Here is a 20,108-nt window from a genome sequence, read left to right on the forward strand (position 1 = left end):
AGTTCTAAAGTTATAATTTGAACAAAATATTAACCTCACCATACTTGTTTCTTCATTTTTAAATGATGGAGGAGAAAATTCAGAGGTTACTAGTAAGTGGTTTCTTAGTTTAACAATCAAGAGTCTTTTGGTTCCAAATCATGAATTTATTCAATCTGGTATAAGCAACAAAAGGCATTTTTAGAGGGGAAAAATGGGAGAAAAGATACTGAAAATTAAATCAAATTAAAGATGAGAGTATTAACTATCCTTCAAATCATAATCAGTTCCACCGACCCTTTCATGACCATACATCTCACCCCTAACCCTGGAAAAGGAGCAAGACTTTGCTGAAATTGTATAGAGTCATGAAACAGAAAGAACCTGTCCACAATAACAGCCATAGATTATTTGTGTTATTCCTTTTCAAATGATAATTTTCCAAGATCTGATAGACTTTATCTTTTGCATGTAATACCACAAAGAGATGCATGTTACTTTAGGGTACTTGGGGAGCCCAAGAAAAGCTCTTTCAGATAGCTACTTTTGCCCCTGCCTTTTATGACATTCAGTTTAAGTTTCTGTGTTTTTTGCAAACTAAATCAGGCATTGGGATATGTGTGTGTTCATGTAGAAAAGACAGGGTGTCTCTTCCCGTATATGCACAGCCAACCTGAAATGACACTTCTATAATTAAATGTCCATAATAGAAGTACCCTCTCTATCTTGATTTTTTTAGCTTCTCTTTTAATTATATTGCTCTCTCCTCCTAGAATGTGCATACCTCTTACTTCCCCCTCTTACCCATATAAACTTCCACTACCCTATCCTCCAGAAAAAAAAGGAACCCAGCAGAGACTCAGTAGGTAGCCACAATATTACTGACTTACTATGCCATATATGGTTCTTCTTTGTATGCCAGTCAAAAAATCAGATGATTTTTAAATATTTCTATCTTCAGGACCAAGTATGTTTTTCTTTAGGCTATGCATATGTGTTTAGTTAGAAATGGAATTTCACGTCACATAAAAATTGGCCTAGAGACCAAGTATCCACTGTCCTGAATGTCCTGCCTTATTTTCCCTCCCATATATTCACTTATTATACTGACTAATCTGGAAATGTTATTTGGAAACTATTTTTAAAAGATTCTTTAAAGGTCAAATCAATGAACAAAAAAAAATAATAATTAAAGCAGTAGGTGAAATATAAGTGTCTTTGTGTCCACTTTGAGAAGACCCATTTGTAGGATTGGTTTCTACAAGATGAGAATTAAAACTAATCTACTTACTCTCTCTTCTGACTCCCTCCAGTCCTACATCAAAGATCCAGTGCTCTGTCCCTTCAAAGTCAAAGGGTATTTATCCCAGCAGAAAATTAATCCAAATATACCTGTAATTGTAAAAATTGCAAAATTGCCTTCTTTTTCAGGGGCAACACTCTCTCTCCAAATAACAGTCATCTCTAAGTATACAGTTTACCACAAATCAGCAATACCTCCAACTAAATCTCTTATGTGCTCATAGTACCTTGAAATTTAATGGTTTTTAAACTCACATTCTTCTTTGTTCTATTTTTTCCAAGTCTCAGTGAACTGTTTGCCCATTTCCTTAGATTTTTCACAAAATAGTGTGGAAGCCTATACTATATATTGAGGTGATGAAACTGTGAAGGGCAATTGGTCTCCCCAAAATACAAACAGCTGGAGAGAGGGCAGAATAAATGCTACCTTCCCCACCCCCACCTCCTGCAAGAGGACTATACAAAACTACACATATTTTAGCAGTACAGATTTTAATATACGGAAATAAAGCAAATTCACATTTTCTGAAAATTAGAGTTAGGCTCTCTATGTAACACTATGCTTAGGCAACAATCTTATCTCTAGCCTTTTTACCACTAGATAACAGGGAGTAATTTGCTGAGATTCATAGGCCTGTTTCTCTAAACTCTAAAAATAATAGTAACTGGTACAGGAGTTAAGGTTTCAAGATAGTATCGTAGGAAAGAGGCCTAAGTCACAATTACCTTTGAAAATCACTTTTACCCAAAAGTATAGTATATTGCCGTTATAGTACACAAAAGTACATAGTAAATCTTATGGGCGCTAGCTTTTGATAAAACACTAAGAAAAAAAAATAAAGAAAAAAGAGTATGTGTACATGTTGTCGAGACGCTAATGTCTTTCTGGTATTGATAATTCTAAAATCACTAACAGTGAATGGGGTATGGTTGGATAACACAAGATTAATAAATGTTAATGCACTTCTGCTCTTGTTTCCCCGGAAACCCCCCCAGAACAACTTTTTTAGTGTGGTTGTGCCCGAGACATGGTTTATATTTCTCCAGCAAGGACTTTGAGGGCAGACTCTCTAAAATCTTGGGGTTCTCAAGCCGGCCGTGGCACTTAAAATTATCTTTCTAAACATGAGGATGAATTATTTACCTGAGATAGGGGCTTGAGCTATTTCAACGCAATAATGACACCACGGAAGTTTTAAACGCAGACGCTTTATACACGCCACTACGTCAACGTCCCGCTAAATCTTTAATTCAGGAACTAGTTGGCGCCATCCTATCGGCCCCCGTAGTCTCTCTCAATTTCGCGAGATCAAGCCGCTGTGGGCGGCGCCGGAGCACTTCCGGGAGGCAAGTATGTAAGAGCCAGTGCCTCGGTCTGTGCTTCCGGTTGCTCCCCCGGCCCCCGAGACCTCGCGGCGGGAGTAGTGAGCCGGGCAAGGGGTGCTGCCACCCCGCCCCTGGGCGTTGGGCCTAGAAATCGCTAGCCATGGACCGGGATCTTCTCCGGCAGTCATTGAATTACCACGGGCCGTCATTGCTCTCCCTGCTCCGGAGCGAACAGCAGGACAATCCGCACTTCCGGAGCTTGTTGGGGTCTGCCGGGTTGGCGGAGCCTGCCCGGGGCCCGCCTCTCCAGCAGCAGATTCAGGGCAGGTAAGGGCTTTGCGTCTCGGCTGCCAAACGGGGGAGCGAACTCAGATCTGCACTCTGCTACCGCGGCGGGGCAACTGAGCCAGGAATCGGAGCCTAGGAGTGAGCGCGTGAGGTCTGCTGCGCTGCTGCAGAGGGTGGATGCGGGAGGGTCGGCGTTCCCGGTGTCGGGGCGATGCGGGCGAAACTTTTTGTCACTGCCTTGCAGCGATACGGGTTCCTTAGCTAGAATCTATGGGCTTTAGTATTAGGGAATGCGGGCTTCACTTTTTTTAAGTGCCTCCGCCCTCCATCTAGGGAACTAAAGATTCCTAGTGATGGAATCTTTACTTAAAACTTTTTCAGGGTGATGCCCAGGGGCACGAGCAAGCCAGTAAAGCTATGAGAAGTTTCAGCGTACCCCCCCCCAAAAGGCTTTGCCGACAAACTAGCTGTCATAAATTTTGTTTCTTTTTAAGAAAAGAGAAGAGAGTTGACAACACTGAAATACAAAAATTCATTTCCAAAAAAGCTGATCTGCTTTTTGCACTTTCTTGGAAGTCAGATGCACCTGCAACTTATGAAGTTAGTGAAGATAGTGAAGGTAAGTTTAGTCCCCATAGTTTCTATTGCTGTTTAGTCTCACTATATTTCTGTTGCAGTTTGGTTTAAAATTACTTCAGATGAAGCAAAAGTGTTGTAATTTTGTTACTTTTTTCCAGATCATTATGCAATCATGCCACCTTTAGAGCAGTTCATGGAGATACCTACTATGGATCGGAGGGAACTGTTTTTCCGAGATATTGAGCGTGGTGATATAGTGATTGGAAGAATTAGTTCCATTAGGGAATTTGGATTTTTCATGGTGTTGATTTGTTTAGGCAGTGGCATCATGAGAGATATATCACACTTAGAAATCACAGTAAGTCACTCACTTTTCACTTATTTGCTTCCACTTAAGGGTCATCCCAATATGAGAAATTATGTCCTTGTATCCTGTTGCTTATGTATACTACCCAGTTTTGAAATAAGTTTTAATTGGATAAAATTAAGTATTTTTTTCCTCCTTTATAAATAGTGATGAAAGAGTTACTTGGCACAGTTTGCTCCTATTGATACTAAACTCCTAAACTCCTGAGTTTAGGTTTTGTTTTTGGGTTTTTTTGTTTTTTTGTTTTTATCCCATTGGCTAGCAAGGATGGGGTCTTATTTCAAATGCTCAGAGATATCAGTGAATATGGTGAAATTAATTGGTATTCTGGGATTTCTTCTAGATACACATGTTCTTAAATACAGTATATGATATTAGTACTTGAATTTGGATAATTTAGAAACAAATTTCTCCTCTGTTTATATTTATGTATGTGCTATATACATATACACAATTAAACTTATGTGACCTGTATAGTATAAGAAACTTTACCCAAGATGAGAAGTCCTTAATTTGAAATAATAATCGTTTTTAAAAGGTGAGATAGTTGTTGTCTCTCAGGGAGAAAAGGGGGAAAAAAGCAGGAGGTATTGTGGACTAGATAACATAAATTTGGAAAGTACATATCTTTTATTGGACTTCTCATATTTTCTGAACAAATTTAGTTTTATTTTTCAAAGTATAAAATATCTTATAATCCACACTTACATTTGATTACTCAAACTAATTGCAAGTTTCATGAGATTTTAGTTTTTCAAATGAACCAGGAAACTTATTGTTTTGGGGCACAGAAATTACTTACAGTGAAAGGCCTTATTTAATCTTAGGCATTAATGTGCTAGTCAGTTCTTTACTGCTCCTGTCACCTATTAGCTATTATAGTAAACAACTACAATAAAACAGTTCTCACCAAAGAGTGGAGTATATAGTGTTGTAAATGCTTCTCATTGCAGGCTCTCTGTCCATTAAGAGATGTGCCATCTCACAGTAACCACGGGGATCCTTTATCATATTACCAAACTGGTGACATCATTCGAGGTGATCAGTTTCATCATACTTACAAAAAAATAACAGTTGCCAGATTTTGTTTTTATTAATTTTGAAAATAGTCTAATGAGAAATGTTTTTGTTAAGTTGCATTTTCTTATTAATCAGCCTAGTTTTCTTATTTTGTTTTTAAGCTGGAATCAAGGATATTGACAGATACCATGAAAAACTAGCAGTATCTTTATATAGCTCATCTCTTCCACCACACCTGTCTGCTATTAAATTAGGTGTAATTAGTTCTGAAGAACTTCCATTGTACTACAGGTAATTTATCCACATTGTTTCAGCAATAGCTGATTGTAAAACAGTTTCTTGACTGAAAATAACAATTCTTGTCCAACTTCTGACACCAAAGTAGAGTTTAAATTTCTCTTTAGAATATCTTAATTACCTGTTTTCAACTTGGTAAGAAGAACCAAACCATAATATTGCCATAATTTCATCACAAAAAGAATATGAGTATTTAAACCTCATTTGATAATAATAAAATATTCTGAGTATGTTTGTCAGTTTTATGTTTTTGTTGTTTTTGTTATTTAAGGAGGAGTGTTGAACTAAGTAACAGTTCTTTGGAATCCTATGAAAATATCATGCAGAGTTCCTTGGGATTTGTTAATCCTGGAGTAGTTGAATTCCTTCTAGGAAAACTAGGAATAGATGACACTAACCCTCCATCTTTAATGAGAGGCCTACAAAGGTATAGTACATCATTATTACTCTATTAGGTGATAAAGTGAATGGCAGTGAACAAAAGCTATATAATTGAGGTACATATTTGGCCATCCTAATCCTGGTGACTGCAATATGCCAAAGGCTGAATGAAGTAGAGGAGCCCATGTCCTTTTGGAGTAGACTGTCTTGGTGGTTAGATGTACACCATGTGACTAATTAGAGAAAGATGCAGAAAATGTAGGAATATTGTATATATGCAAACGACAAAAGGCTGCTTACAGTAGTCAGTTTTGTAAGTGTGATACAAGTTTCTTGCCTGAGATTCACTTTTTCAACATTTGAGTTTTAACTGTCAAGCAAAGTCCAAGTATAGTTACAAAAACTACGTATAGTTGTAAAATCTATATTTATAGTTATAGTGTGATTTTTTTTTTTTTTTCCCTTAACAGCAAAAACTTCTCTGAGGACGATTTTGCTTCTGCATTAAGAAAGAAACAGTCTGCATCTTGGGCTTTAAAATGGTATGATTTTATTGTTCAACAGTAGCATTACCTAGTTTAAAAGATGAGAGTAAGGCATGAATTATTAAGAACAGATTTTTTAAAGTAAATTAAAATGATCCCTCTCTGACATTAGCTTTTTAAATAGATGTAAATAATTGCTCTGTGAATTGAACAAAATTAAGTTTTAGCCAACATTTTCAATTTTTTCAAAAGATATTATATTGATATTTAGATATCATAAATACTTGTTAATGAAGTGATCCAAAGGTGTAGTGTTGCTTAGTTCTGTTGACAGTATTGAAAACTGCACATTGGCCATATTTGATTTGCTTTTATAATTTATCCATGCTAACATTTTATTTGGATATTCAGTGAAATGTTTGCAATTCTTTATTAATGTTTTCAGTGTGAAGATTGGAGTTGATTATTTTAAAGTTGGCCGTCATGTCGATGCTATGAATGAATACAATAAGGCACTGGAAATAGACAAAGAAAATGTGGAAGCTTTGGTAGCTCGTGGAGCATTGTAAGTGTTATCATTGTCTTAAAGTATATTTACAAGGTAAATACATACAAGATTTATGAATAACTCATGATATAAATTCTTTTAATTTTGTCTTCAATCTTCAGATATGCAACAAAAGGAAGTCTTAACAAAGCAATAGAAGATTTTGAGCTTGCACTGGAAAACTGTCCAACTCATAGGAATGCAAGAAAATACCTCTGCCAGACACTTGTAGAAAGAGGAGGCCAGTAAGTATCAAATTTTATTTAATGGTGGATATATCTACTCTTCGACCATCCTCTATAAAATCTTAAGCTGGGTCTCTTTAATTATTTTAAATATTCTTGTTACATTGAAATAGATACATACAGGTCTAAGAAAGTAGTAGGTAAGTATTCTTCTCATGAATAGCTAGATTTTGGTTTTAATAGAAAGGGATTGAATGATTCTTTTCATCATTTCAGTAGTTTAATGCCAGAAATATGAATTGAGAGTTTTTCGCATTCATTATAAGAGTTATTTGGCTTATTGATCTATCCTACTGAGTCAAAATGCACGCATTCAGAATAAATGAAAAAGAAAATCATTAAAAACAAAACCTGTGCTTGATGTTACTAACCTGTAATGCTGGCATATTGCCTAATACAGTAGTTATTTAATGAATAATCTAATTTATGAAATATGTTGATGAAATAGTACTTCAAATATAATTTTATTCTTAAGTTTATACTTAATAGTATCTTTTCTTTGATGTGGATTCATCTCTCTTGTAGTTTTTCATTCGTTTGCTTGATTATCCAAGAATTCCAAATGAGTAGCTTGTACAGTATTTATTTTAACTCATATGGAGCCATATGACCAGGAAAGCTTGTTACTATCACTTAGGTGGGATGTAGTCAGAGTACTACACACATCTTTGGTGTCTTTTAACTGATTGAATGGTAACACCATCCATCTAGTTAATCTAAACCAGAAATACTAATAGTCTGACTTATTCTGACATCCAGTCTGGAATTCAGTTTCCTTTTTTTAATGACTTCATTTTTTTTTTAACAGTAATTACACTCCCTATTTGCTGAAATTTGAAAATATTTTGCAAAATCCTTTCACTGCTCTATATGTAAACTTTTGATTTTTTTTCCCCCACAGCATAAATTCATCTGCTTAATCTAATAATTACCTAGAGGCTGGCTATAATAATAAAAATATGTTTTGGTATTTCCAGCTTTAACAATTTTCTAGGGAAGTTTTTCTAACAAAATGAAAAATTTCTCAAACTACTAGAAAAAAACCTGTCCCTATAGTTCAATACTAAAGCTGAAATTCATTTATTTTGCTAAAATGCCAATGTCGGATATACAGATAACTTTAGCAGTTAGTGACGAGTTCTCACTTAAAGTCAAGGCATATTTGACATACAGCATTATATAGTTTCAGGTGTACAACATAATGACTTTGTTATATGTATATATTACAAAATGATTGCCACAAACACATTTAAGTCTGTTTAACATCCATCATCAATAATTATAATTTTGTCATAATGTTTAAGATCAACTTTCTTAGATATTTTCAAATTTTAAAAACAGTATTGGTACCTCTAGTCAACCATGGTGTACATTACATCCCTAAGACTTATTTTTTATAAAGTTTGTAACTTTTGCTCAACTTCACATACTTTGCCTACTCCCCTCTGGCAATCTATCTGCAGAATCAAGGTTTTTTGTTCTGTTTTATTTGGTTTTACTAAAAAAAATAGCAACAAGAAGCATTGTTTACTGTTCAAATTTGAAAATAATCTGCTAAACATGGTTTTTCCCTATTTTTTCATAGAAGCCTCTGAGCTGTATGCATATTTGAGGACTGTTCATTTTCTATAAAAGACTTGTCTTCCTTTCAAATTTAGGCTAGAAGAAGAAGAAAAATTTTTAAATGCTGAAAGTTATTATAAGAAAGCTTTGGCTTTGGATGAGACATTTAAAGATGCAGAGGATGCTTTGCAGAAGCTTCATAAATATATGCAGGTGATTCTTTATTTCCTCTTAGAAATTTAATGATTTTGAAATTAATATGAAAACTTAACTCTTTTAAATTGCTTAGTTAATACAGTATTGAATATTTATTTTACACACAGCTTTTTCTAATTGTTTTGACATTGTGTCATAGTGTCTATTTATTTATACTAAAACAGTAAAATAGCCTGATGAGAAAATCTCTGTTGCTTAAATGGTTTTGAAAACTGTCCTTTTAGTGATCTTTCCTGGTGGTTTTAAAAAAACTTAATGTGGTATTATGTTAGTGAACTATGAAAACCTTTTTAAGAAATATTTTATGCTGTCTATTCCTGTAATACTGATGATGATGTTTTCTCATGCATTTTCTTCTGAATTGGACCATTGCTGCTGTGTCTGTGACATCTGGTGCTGCTCATCCCCATCCTCAAACTGGAAAATGGTTTCTTATGTAATCATGCATCCAACTGGGCTGTGCTATTTTTTAAATGGTTTGTATTTGAACATGGGAATTCACCTTAACGGAATTTCTTTGCTTGAATTTTATTTATAAAATTTGTGTACTACTTAAACTTTGATTTTTTTTTTTTTTTTAATAATTTTTTCATGTATTTTCTTTTTTTCTTTTCCTGGACTCTGGGTCATGGTTACCAATGCGGTGGCTTCCCCTTTTTTCATGGAATACCAACTGCAATATGGTCCTCAATATTGTTCTGGCCATGCCAATGATTAATGCCAAACACCTGTATGATTAATTTTTATAATACGTTAAAAATCCTTGTATAATGCTGGATATATGGTGATTTGGGTGTACCACATTTGATTCCTGGTTGGGGGCGGTGGGCTTCTTAAAATGTGGTTTTATATATTCTGCTATTTTTAACGTGTGATTTTTTCTGATATCTGGGTTCTAAAAGAAATCTTTGGAATTAAGAGAAAAACAAGCTGAAAAGGAAGAAAAGCAGAAAACAAAGAAAATAGAAACAAGTGCAGAAAAGTTGCGTAAGCTCTTAAAAGAGGAGAAAAGGTAAACTATAAAATTCAGGTTTTTTTTTTTAACTTAAAGCAACTACTGAGTTGAACCAAAGTGCTATATGGAAGTAAAGTAAGTAAAAAAGATACAAGTATTTCAATTCATAATCTGAGTGTTAATAGTACTTAGCCACTACATACATCACAAATTTTTCTTAAAAGAAATTGAGCAAAAATGGAATTCTAAAGCTAGAATATCAGAAAAAGAGAAAACTAACCTTAGTATTAAAATGTTATTTTAGTTAGCTTGTACTTTTGAGAGGAGAAGTCTTAGAACTAGAGCAGTAGTTCTCTATTGTGGGTGATTTTTGTCCCCAACAACACTTTCAGTTGTCATAACTGGTAGACAACTACTGGCATCTCGTGGGTAAGGTCAGGAACATTACATAATGAGCAGGATACTCAATCATTGCATCCTCACCCCAACAAAGAATTATTTAAACCAAATGTCAGTAGTGCTAAGATGGGGAACCTGTGAAGTAGAGGAGGTAAACAGAAAACAAGTTCTCTCCTCCCTGTGTTCAAATAGTGTTCAGTTTTTAAGGTAGTGCTGGCAATTCATTCAGAAGTGGATTTTCTTATAGTGACACTTATCTACACAAGTATTTTTGCCCAAGTACATTTGGAATAGTAGTCACTAATGTTAAGGTATTGCTTATCTAAAGCCATGGGATTTTTTTGTTTGTTTTTAATGAGATCTTTAGAAAAAAAGATAGGACTAAAATCTTTTTGGGTAATTAAGGCACATTTCTTTACTTACCATAGCTGATGAATTACCTACACTTTTTTTAGGCTGAAGAAGAAAAGAAGAAAATCAACTTCCTCTTCAAGTGTTTCCTCTGCTGATGAGTCAGTTTCTTCATCATCCTCCTCTTCTTCTGATCACAAAAGGCATAAGAAACATAAGAGGAACCGCTCAGAGTCTTCTCGCAGTTCCAAAAAGCATTCAGCTAAAGCATTCTCAAATCAGATAGATCAGAATAAGAAAGATGACTCTTACCCAGTTCCAGCCAATACTTCAGCATCTTTTCTTAACCAAAAACAAGAAGTGGAAAAACTACTGGAAAAGCAGGATAGGTTACCATATCAAAAGAAACAGGTAAAAGAGAAAGATAGATGCACTCTCTCTTCATCTGCAGTTGAAATTCCGGATGATTTTGGAGGTAGGTCTGAAGAACCAAGAGATTTTTATAATAATTATAAAACTCAGGCAGGTAGTAGCAAAACAGAAAAGCCATATAAGTCAGAAAGACATTTTTCTAATAGAAGAGATTTCTCAGATTCCTGGTACAGGAATTCAGATGACAAGTTAAAAATTCATGGTTACAAAAGATTTGAAAAAGATACTGAGGGAAGAAAAGAGCATTATAGGAGGTGGGATTCATCCTCCATGAGGTATTCTTCTTCCCCAGCAAATTCAGACTACTCTTGGAAGTCAGTTGAAAAATATAAAAAAAACAGTTATTCTGGATCACGTGATTTCAGCAGACATGAACAAAGATACCAATTAAATAAAAATCAAGAATATGAAAGAGAGGATAATTATGGGGAAGATACTAAAACAGAGGTTCCAGAAAAAGATGAACTAAATAGCAAAGAACAATCAGAAAGTGGAATTAAAAAAAATTTACCTCAGAATTTACTAAATATATTTAATCAGATAGCTGCATTTGAAAAGGAAAAAGGAAATAAGCCAAAAAATTAATATGCCAGGGAATATGGCACCATTTTATTAAAAGCTGCTGATAAAAGTTTTGGGTCTTAGTCCAAATAACCCAGTTCAGGAATCTGCTCAAGTTATTTTATTTGTAGAGATTGCAAAAAAGCAAATAAATGTTTTTTTAGCTTTTCTCAAGTACATTTGTTTTAGTTGTAGCTTGCCTTTCCACAGCTTTATGTGTTTTGTATGTTTGTGTATAGTATTTCCTTCTTTGGATGATTTAAATTTCACTGATCAGTAACTCAAAATATTGTTTCTTCACTGTACTATGGTGTATAAGAATTTGAGTCCACCCTCCTACTGTTTGATAGAAAATTAAATTTATACATTGAATGCATGGATCGTGTTCATCAAAATTTCTTTTTCCTGTTAAAAACCCTTGGCTTTTGAAAGAACATTTGAATAGCCCTTATGCACCATTTTATATTAACCATTTGTTTAAATATTAAGGTTCTTTGCATAATTTCTGTTTTAAAATGGTAGATTATCTTGTCTTAATTGACCTTTTAAGCCAGACTTAATAAAAATGATATGTCTGATATCATTAGCTTCTACCTAGATTAACAAGTACTTTAGGACTATAGCCATGAAAGTTGAATAGGGACCCCTTTTTACATATTGCCCTTTTTTAAAAAAAAAACTGCTATTAGTAAAAACCTTTAAAAAATTTTTCAACTTTGAAGTATTGGCAGATCCTTAACAGACAACATTCTGGGTGAGAATGATCAGAACAGAAAGAACCTTTTAGCAAAAAAATGAGTGTGAAGAAAAATATGTCTGATTTTCCTGCTGAGGAAAAATTTTAGTGTAACTGTCCAAGTAATGCAAGTTGGGAAAGCACTAGGCATAATCTTAAATAATCTGTAGTTGGCCTGTATTCCTACTTTGTGTGTGTTTTAGAATATTATACTTTTTTCCCCCAACTTTATTTAGATATTGACATAGTGTACTATATAAGGTCAAAGTATAGTATAATGTAAAGAAATTATGAAAATGATCACTGCATTGTGTTCATAAGTTTATATTTATCTCGTAGATTTTTTTTAAAAAGAAATTTATTCCTGTGATGAAAACTCTTAGGATTTCTGTTAACTTTCAAATACACCAGAGAGCAATGTTCATTGTACATGTTGTACATTACATCCCTACTACAAGTTTTAACCTTTTCCAATTTCTCCTTCCTCTACCTTCTGTCTCTAATAATCACAATCTAATCTTTTGCTCTGAATTTGATTTTGGTGCTTTTTTCTTGGCTTTTGTTTTTTTCTTTTTTGTTTTAGATTCCACAAATCCCACTGTTAAGTGGAATGCTGTGAAAGCCATTTATTGGAATATCAGGATTTCCTTTTTATGGCTGAATAATATTCCTTTACAGTTATATAAACATGTAAATAAACACACACGCACATAGGAGCCCACAGCTGCTTTGTCTAGTCATCCATAAATGGATACTTTTGTTGTTTTCATATCTTAACTATTATATATAAAATACTGCTCTGAACATGGGGGTACAGATCTTTTGACAGTATTTTTGTTTCCTTCTCAGAAGTGGAATTTCTGGATCATGATTCTTTTTTGACTTGAGTATCTTTCATGCTATTTTCCATAGTGATTTACAGCTTACATCAACAATATACAAAGTTTCCCTTTCTTCTCATCCTCACTAGTATTTGTTAATTGCTCTCCTTTTTGAAGGTAGCCATTTTTCTAAAAGCCATAATATATCTAATTGTAGATTTTTTTTTTAGGATGGGATTACTGTACAGAGAACTTTTCTGGTCATGTCTCCTTAGGCACTGAACACCAAAAATGAGCACTGTCACTGAACAACATTGTTATTGATATCCAAAAGTTAATTCAAGATTCCATATGTACCTCTAAATTTAAGTTTTTTTCTCATTTTGATAATTGAGTTAAAGGTCAGTGCATTCAGTGACCTATGTTTAGTTTTAATTGAGGCAACATTGGTTAATAACATGATTCAGGGGAATAGGTTCACATCTTCTCAGACATACATCACTATATCACACCCAACACTAGAGCTCCATATTCTTACCTTCTCCTAGTACCTCCAAATTCTGCAGTCAGATTACTAGATTCATGTATTTGAAAAATAGCTTTATAATATAATCAGATCTACACTACTGCAAGAGCTCCCACGTGTTGGGCACATGATACAAAGAACTATCCAAAACTGGCGGTCTACCAATAAATTAGGGGATTCCTATTGCAAATTAAATCACACCCAGTTTTCTTTAATTGTTTATTAGAGCAAGAAAAATGTTCAATACATTCATTGTAGTTGGTTGTCTATTTTCAGAAAAAAATCTTCCATGTGTTTAATCTTGAAAAAAAAATCCAATAACTAGAAATTTCAACCTCAGTGCCAGTATAGTGTTTCTTTTGGATGAAAACTTTTAAATTATAACAATTACACTACCAGACTTTTCCCCCTGAGCCTGGGAAATTTGTTTATGTGAATAAAGAAAACCTAATTTCAGGAACTTTACTGAAGTTGCTGATAATCTTGATAATGTAATGAGTATTCAGAAATTTTTTCCAGAAGACTCAACTAACATTGTATTTTCATAGCTAGCATAATGAGCAAGCTATTTTCTAATTAATAAATATCAGTTTCACAGTGAAAAGGTATTTTCTCTCTGCTGGTATGACAGACCTCTGCAAAAATTTGTTTTTCTTTTATATGAAGAAAACAGGCAAAAAAAACCTAAGAAAAATTAAACATTTTTTGGCTTTTTAAAGCATAAATTTTTTTGTTTTTAAGATTCAACTTTCAGATTTTCCACTAGATAAAACTTTTTATCTGGTCATTCCCTATTTTGAGCACTGTTTTAATAATCTGTATATGCCATTGTAAATACCACCCTAAAGCACAGGGTAAATTTTGCTAATTTAACATGAGATTTTGATGCTATTTTTACAACTGTCAAAAAGAAAAAATGTTTATTTGCTACCCTTTTTCCATTTACCATTACTGGGGCTACTGCTAGAACTAGCTGGCCTAGAATTGCTGCCAACTACTGAAAAGGTGTCTGGGAAGTTCAGCTCTAGGACGTTAACAGAAGTCTGAGAAGCAGAAGTACTTGAACTCCTAGATGACCTAGAAGAAAAACCAGAATTGTTTGTAATTCCATGACTAAATAAATCAAAAAGTATATACAAATAGTTCTGCTAATAAAACTTAAAAGCTTATCAAGAAATTAGTTTTTAAAAAGTGAATGGTAATAGTTTAAGATAAGCAAATAATTCAACTAGTATGTTCCTATATGAGAAAGAGATGAAATCATTGAGTATTAAAAACTTGCGAAAATCATGTAAGTATTCATGGCAGCCAAAAAATGGGGCAAGGAAGTACAGGGCTTGCAAAAGTGATTAAAATTAACCAGGAGAGAAGTGAGAGGCCTAGTGACAATATCAAGTGTTCAGGTGTTTAGACATATAATTCTAAGATGACATTTTAAAAATAACTTAGGAAAATGAGACTTTAAGCAGCTGTTAGCCATATTCACAAATAAGCTTTTGTCTACTTAGACATTAAGTTTTTAGATGTAACTTTGAGGGAGATCTCTACATGGTTACTTAATAAGATTTTTTAAGGTTACTTAATAAAACAGGTAACTGGCTACTGAATGTAGGAGACTGAAATTTTGTATAATTTTTGTCACCGAAGCACAAGAGTGCTGATTAAAATATGTCCAATGATGATGATTCTGGGTAGTACTAAACTGTACAAGTAATGATAAAATCACCTGTTTAAGCAAGTTAAAGTAGCATAAAATTGATAGTGGCTATTTAAATTTTTACAATGTTTTAATCATAAAAATCACAATGTCTATACATCTAATTTGTCCTTTGGTTAAAAAAAAATTTCTCAGGTTGACCATAGTAAATATAAACTCCAAAAATATCACCGTGGTTTTATCCTACTTAAATAACTATTAGTCACAAGTACTCAGTGCCATAGTGGAAATGCTGATACAGAAATCAAAGGAATATCTTGCTCTGCTTTTTTCTCTGTCTGTCACACTGACACATAGATAAGGGGTGAGTATACCAGCAGATCTAACAGCCATGGCAATGTGGAAGTAACTGGATTCACTTAGGGTCACAGCTCTGAGGGTTAAGGGGATGGCTTTTTTTTAACCTCTCACTTACTTTGTTGATGTCAAGGAAGTCTGTGAAGGAGATCTAGAACTCTGAAGACTACGTTTAGTCTTAGGTGTAGGTAGTTCTAAACCATTCTGAAAGAATATTGAATAGCAATAATTAGTACCACTGCATCTTAGAAGGAAGACATTTTTAGATTTCACTTTATGACACATGCCATCAATTTTTTTATTCTCATGAACTGTTTTAGAAATAGAAGATGTTAATACCTGCTGAAAGTAGGTTTGAAGGATAATACTGATTTCAGCATTTTCTTGTATGACATCAATTAACATTTCATCAATGTTCTTGTGAAACTGTTTTACTTCACGAAGTTTGATGTCTTTTTCTTCTAGTGTTTCATCTTTTGTGTCTTTCAAAAAACGGATTTCACTGGTGAGTTTTGCACACTGTTGGTCATAAAACTCAATTATAAATGATCTAAGCCTTTTTTCCAAAATTTAATATTTTTCATAGATGGAAAAATTGAATTTACCATTTAGCACTCAAAAAATTAGAAATATGAGATAAGTCAACTTTTAAGAGAGATCAGTACCTGTTTAGTTACTCTTTCTAATTTTGGTTTCTGCTCCTCAATTTCTTTACTTAGTTGAAATGAGTAAGCCTGCTTCTCTGATAACTTTGCTTTGACTTTACTTGTTAAATGTTCTATAACTTCTAACGTATTTTCCATGCTCTGTAGAAAATAAAGTGTTAACATTCTTATGTTTAAAATAGAGTAATTTCTATAACTTTTTATTTTCAAGTATTTAACTCTAGTATCTACAGATGGTCCTTGAATAACATGGGGTCAGGAACACCAGCCTTGCTCAGTAAAATACCTGCATATAATTGATAGCCTGCTTTTTGTGTCTGAGGGTTCCTCTGCATCTGTCGACCCACCAGACAAAAGTTAGTTGAATTCCATGAATGAGAAATCCATGGATTAAAAATATACAATTCATGAGTAATTGATACCTTCAAACCTGCTTTCAAGAGTTGCCATAGACAGAATTCTATTAGTCCATACTAAGTGTAACGGTTTTATGGATTATACTTTGTATATAATTTTACCAGAAAGTGTTTTTATGGCACTTAAGAGAAAAATAACTTAAACAATAACTATTCAAAGACTAGTTGTGCAAAATACACAATTTATATCATATTGGCAAAAAATAAATTCTTAAAATCTTCCTTACCAAGCACATTGTTTTCTTTCAAAGATGTGCTTTGTAACTACTTTCTAAATTATTTTTCTCTTTCAAACTTTTCTTGTTTCAAAGAGCAGTCTTTAAGTAATCTTCAAGGAATTAAATGAAATAAGTGCATTAAATAAAAGTTAGCATAATTAGCTATGCTTCATCAACTAATTAACAATTGTAAGGTATCCATCCTGTGCTTATTAATAATGGATTTTAACTAAATACTTTGATCATTTATTCTTATTTAAATGAGACTTTTTGTCTAAAGAAGTACAAGATAACATGATAAAAATAATGGTGTGTTAACTATTTACCAAGGGCTTATTACTATTTACCTGGATATCTTCCTGTAGTTCTCTGATTTGTCTTTGTTTGTATCTGTATTTTTCATCAGCAGCTCTTTTTTGTTCTTCCAACTGGATTTTTAGCTCATACTCATCACCTGGAATTTAGAGAACTTTGAGGTTAAGTTTTTAAGATCCTGTGTAGAAAACAGTCTTAAAAACTTACTTGTATTAAATTCCTTATTTCTTCTAGCTACTTATTGAAAAATAGTGTAAGCATATAATGACCATTCTTGTTTTATCAACACAGAGTAGCCAACGTGCTGCTGCCATTGCTTCCAGACTTGAAATAAACTACCTAGCAAAGTGATATGTGATACCATAGAATATATAATTAACAACCCCTTAGAATTTGTTAAAAGAGAGTGAGGTGATTAATTTTTCTGATGCAATTAAATGTGGCACATTTTTATTTTCAGTGTCTCACAATGTTAAACAGTGGTTTTCCTTGTTTGACTTCATAAAAATCCCATTAATAACTCATACATACTAGATGGGGTCACTTTTTTTAAAGATTGTTTGTAATTTCTGTTACAGCTGTTCAGCACTTGCAAGGTGTTTTCCAGAGCATAAATTTCTTTTTCAGCTTTATTGATCTTAGCATCCAAACTGTCACCTTCCCTTTGAAGCTCTTCTTTTTCTTGAGCAGCCTATGAAATAGAGAATAGGGTGAACTGAATAAAATATATATCATGGGATAAATGTCTTTTTCAGGGCAGGAAATAGTTAACTTACCACAATACCAATTTGCCATGAGATCTGCAATACATGCAAAACCAAGCATTTATTTTTTTACTCTTGACAAGACCCTATCCTCAAGGCCTTCAAATACGCATAGGATACAAAACCATAATGGAAGTAGTAACTAACCAAAGCTTATATGAAATTCTCTGACATTATTAGCCAAAAAGTTTTAAAGATACAAACTTTTGCTGAAAAGAGAAATAGGTTCATTAGAAACTAGATAGTAAGTAAAAACAAAGTATGTTTCTTGTCTAAGAGGCTGAAGAACTTTCTCATTTTAAACCTTGTAAGTAAGAAAAGCAAGCAACAAGGACATTTATATGTGGTATTAGAAGTAGGATTTCAACAACTTTGAACAGTACTTCAATAGCACATACTAAAACTAGAACAATAGATAAACATAGCAGCTATCTGGAATGACACGTAAAATTGAAGCATTCCATATTTTTTAAAAGGAAAAGTACTGTATGGTTCTACTATAGAAGGTATCTATAGTAGGTAAATCAAAGGCAAGAAATGGGAAGATGGTTCACAGGGGTTGGGGGAGAGGTACATGGGGACTTATTTAATGGATACAGTTGCAGTTTTGAAAATGTAGAAAGTTTCTGGAAAGGAATTGTAGCTCTGGTTGTGAATATGCTTAATGCCACTTTACACTTAAAAACTTAAAATGAGAATTTTTATCTTACCACATTAAAAAATGTTTAAGAACTAGAGAAAGATTAATAGTTTTGTCTGTAAAATTGCTTAGTAAGCAGGCATGCTTATTTTTGTAGCTAAAATGTCATGCAAGACTAGAGTTGTTCCCAGAGAATTCCAAAGAACTCCAATTATAGGTTGACAGGGATAGCATGCATCTATATTAAAAAGTGCCAAAAAGCCATTTTTAGTCAAAATCTACTGGTTTCATTTGTTTGCTCAACCTTAGCTGTGAGGTTTTTTGTTTGTTTTTTTAAGATTTATTTATTTATTCATACAGAACTGGGGTACAGGCCAGAGATGCGAAGAGCAGAACAGGCAGATCGACGAAGTACACTGCTGAGGGGAGCAGCGGGCGGGTCAGGAGAGGTCTGCCCCACCATGTGGATCTCCTCCAGGGCAGGCAGGGATCGAACTCATACGGAAGTGGCTTTAGCTTCTTAGTGCAGTGCTTTAACCCGCTGCGCCACCAGGGAGGGCCCAGCTATGTGTTTTTAACTGTGGTCACTGGAAATGTTTTGTTACTAATTTTGAGCTTTTTACATCTTACTGAGATCTGTTGTATTATGTGTCAAGACCTGTTACATTTATTTTTATAGCATATACTACGCAATAAAACTTAGCAAAAAAAAATTGATAAATTATACCTAATTTAAATTGAGAAATAGTATCCATTTTATTTTAGATACAATATAGTAAGATCTAGAATGAATCAAAAGAGATTTTAGTTGTAGATTTTCTTTTTTTGAATTGAGTAACATTAGATAATTCACTTATCCAAGTTCAGTTTTTTTTGTTAAGAGAGATTATATTCAAAATTTTTAAACTACGAGCCATTTGCCTCTAAATCAGAGCTTATATAATGTCTGCCTTTTGTTCTGGATTAGAAAAGGTACTATTTGGAAGAAGTCTTTTTTTTTTAATACCTTTCTAGCCAGTGTTTCACTATATTTCATGGTAATTTCATGGCAGAATTCAGATTTGGGTCTAGATTGGATTATTTCCTTATAAAGAAAAAGAGAAACTTGGAAGTAAGAATGGAAGGTGTCAGTTCTGCACTGGTAACTAGTAATATTTTTTGGTCTAGCATTGAAGAGTCAGACATTTAGAAGATAGAAGGAATTAAGGGAAAAACAAAACCATGTATGCCCCATAAAGAATATTACAGGGGCAAAAAGAAGAATATGTGTTAAATTGTTTCTAAAATTGTATTGAAGCCCTAACCCCCAATATTTCATAATGTGATCTTGTTTGGAAATAGGGGCTTTGCAGATATAGCAAGTTACAATGAGATGGTTAGGATGGGCCCTAATCCAGCATAATTGAAGCTTTATAAAAATGGGAAATTTGAACACATAGATATTCCCAGAGAGAAAACTAAAGAGAAATAGGAGAATGTCATGTGAAGATGGAGGCAAAAATCAATGGTGATGCTTCCCTAAGCCATGGAACTCCAAAGGTTGCCAGTAGCGCACCAGAAAATAGGAGAGAAGGATAGAACAGATTCATTGTCACAGGCCCCAGAAGGAATCAACTATGCTAACATCTTTATCTCCAGTCTCCAGAACTGTGAGAACTTTCACCTGGATACTTAAAAACCTAAGAGGAGGAAAATTCTGT

At 33.6% G+C, this 20,108-nt stretch overlaps 2 protein-coding genes across 3 annotated transcripts in view; one reads left to right on the plus strand and one right to left on the minus strand.

Moving 5' to 3' along the window:
* Positions 1–2,649: 2,649 nt before the first annotated feature.
* Positions 2,650–11,727, plus strand: TTC14 (tetratricopeptide repeat domain 14). 2 transcript variants are annotated; one of them, XM_004675008.2, is made up of 12 exons: positions 2,650–2,934; positions 3,390–3,514; positions 3,633–3,832; positions 4,795–4,879; positions 5,023–5,152; positions 5,430–5,585; positions 6,010–6,081; positions 6,470–6,589; positions 6,694–6,816; positions 8,475–8,592; positions 9,498–9,607; positions 10,405–11,727. In XM_004675008.2, exons 1-12 carry the CDS (start codon positions 2,768–2,770, stop codon positions 11,315–11,317), a joined length of 2,319 nt encoding a protein of 772 aa, XP_004675065.1. In that variant the 5' UTR covers positions 2,650–2,767; the 3' UTR covers positions 11,318–11,727. The 2 variants fall into 2 exon arrangements, 1 of the variants encoding a protein (XP_004675065.1); XR_193490.2 differs by lacking the exon at positions 10,405–11,727 and having other exon boundaries at positions 8,475–9,071; positions 9,498–9,536.
* A 2,354-nt stretch (positions 11,728–14,081) lies between these two features.
* Positions 14,082–20,108, minus strand: part of CCDC39 (coiled-coil domain containing 39) — a 36,286-nt gene continuing 30,259 nt past the window's right edge. Inside the window, exons 15-20 of the mRNA XM_004675009.2 lie at positions 17,536–17,695; positions 17,037–17,143; positions 16,056–16,196; positions 15,730–15,909; positions 15,509–15,594; positions 14,082–14,453 (exon numbers count right to left, since the gene is read on the minus strand). Of these exons, the coding sequence (XP_004675066.1) occupies positions 14,297–14,453; positions 15,509–15,594; positions 15,730–15,909; positions 16,056–16,196; positions 17,037–17,143; positions 17,536–17,695 (831 nt within the window). The 3' untranslated portion in view covers positions 14,082–14,296. The remainder of the gene's footprint in view (positions 14,454–15,508; positions 15,595–15,729; positions 15,910–16,055; positions 16,197–17,036; positions 17,144–17,535; positions 17,696–20,108) is intronic.

This window comes from Condylura cristata, unplaced genomic scaffold, assembly GCF_000260355.1.
Source record: "Condylura cristata isolate star-nosed mole 26May11 unplaced genomic scaffold, ConCri1.0 scaffold00003, whole genome shotgun sequence".
In the NCBI taxonomy this organism is placed as follows: Eukaryota; Metazoa; Chordata; class Mammalia; order Eulipotyphla; family Talpidae; genus Condylura; species Condylura cristata.

Excerpts from the sequence above, each read along its gene's own strand:
- TTC14 (XM_004675008.2), top strand. The coding sequence starts at position 2,768 with ATGGACCGGGATCTTCTCCGGCAGTCATTGAATTACCACGGGCCGTCA. Across the intron at positions 2,935-3,389 it reads CAGCAGCAGATTCAGGGCAG|AAAAGAGAAGAGAGTTGACA; the intron begins GTAAGGGCTTTG and ends TTTCTTTTTAAG. Across the intron at positions 6,817-8,474 it reads CTTGTAGAAAGAGGAGGCCA|GCTAGAAGAAGAAGAAAAAT; the intron begins GTAAGTATCAAA and ends TTTCAAATTTAG.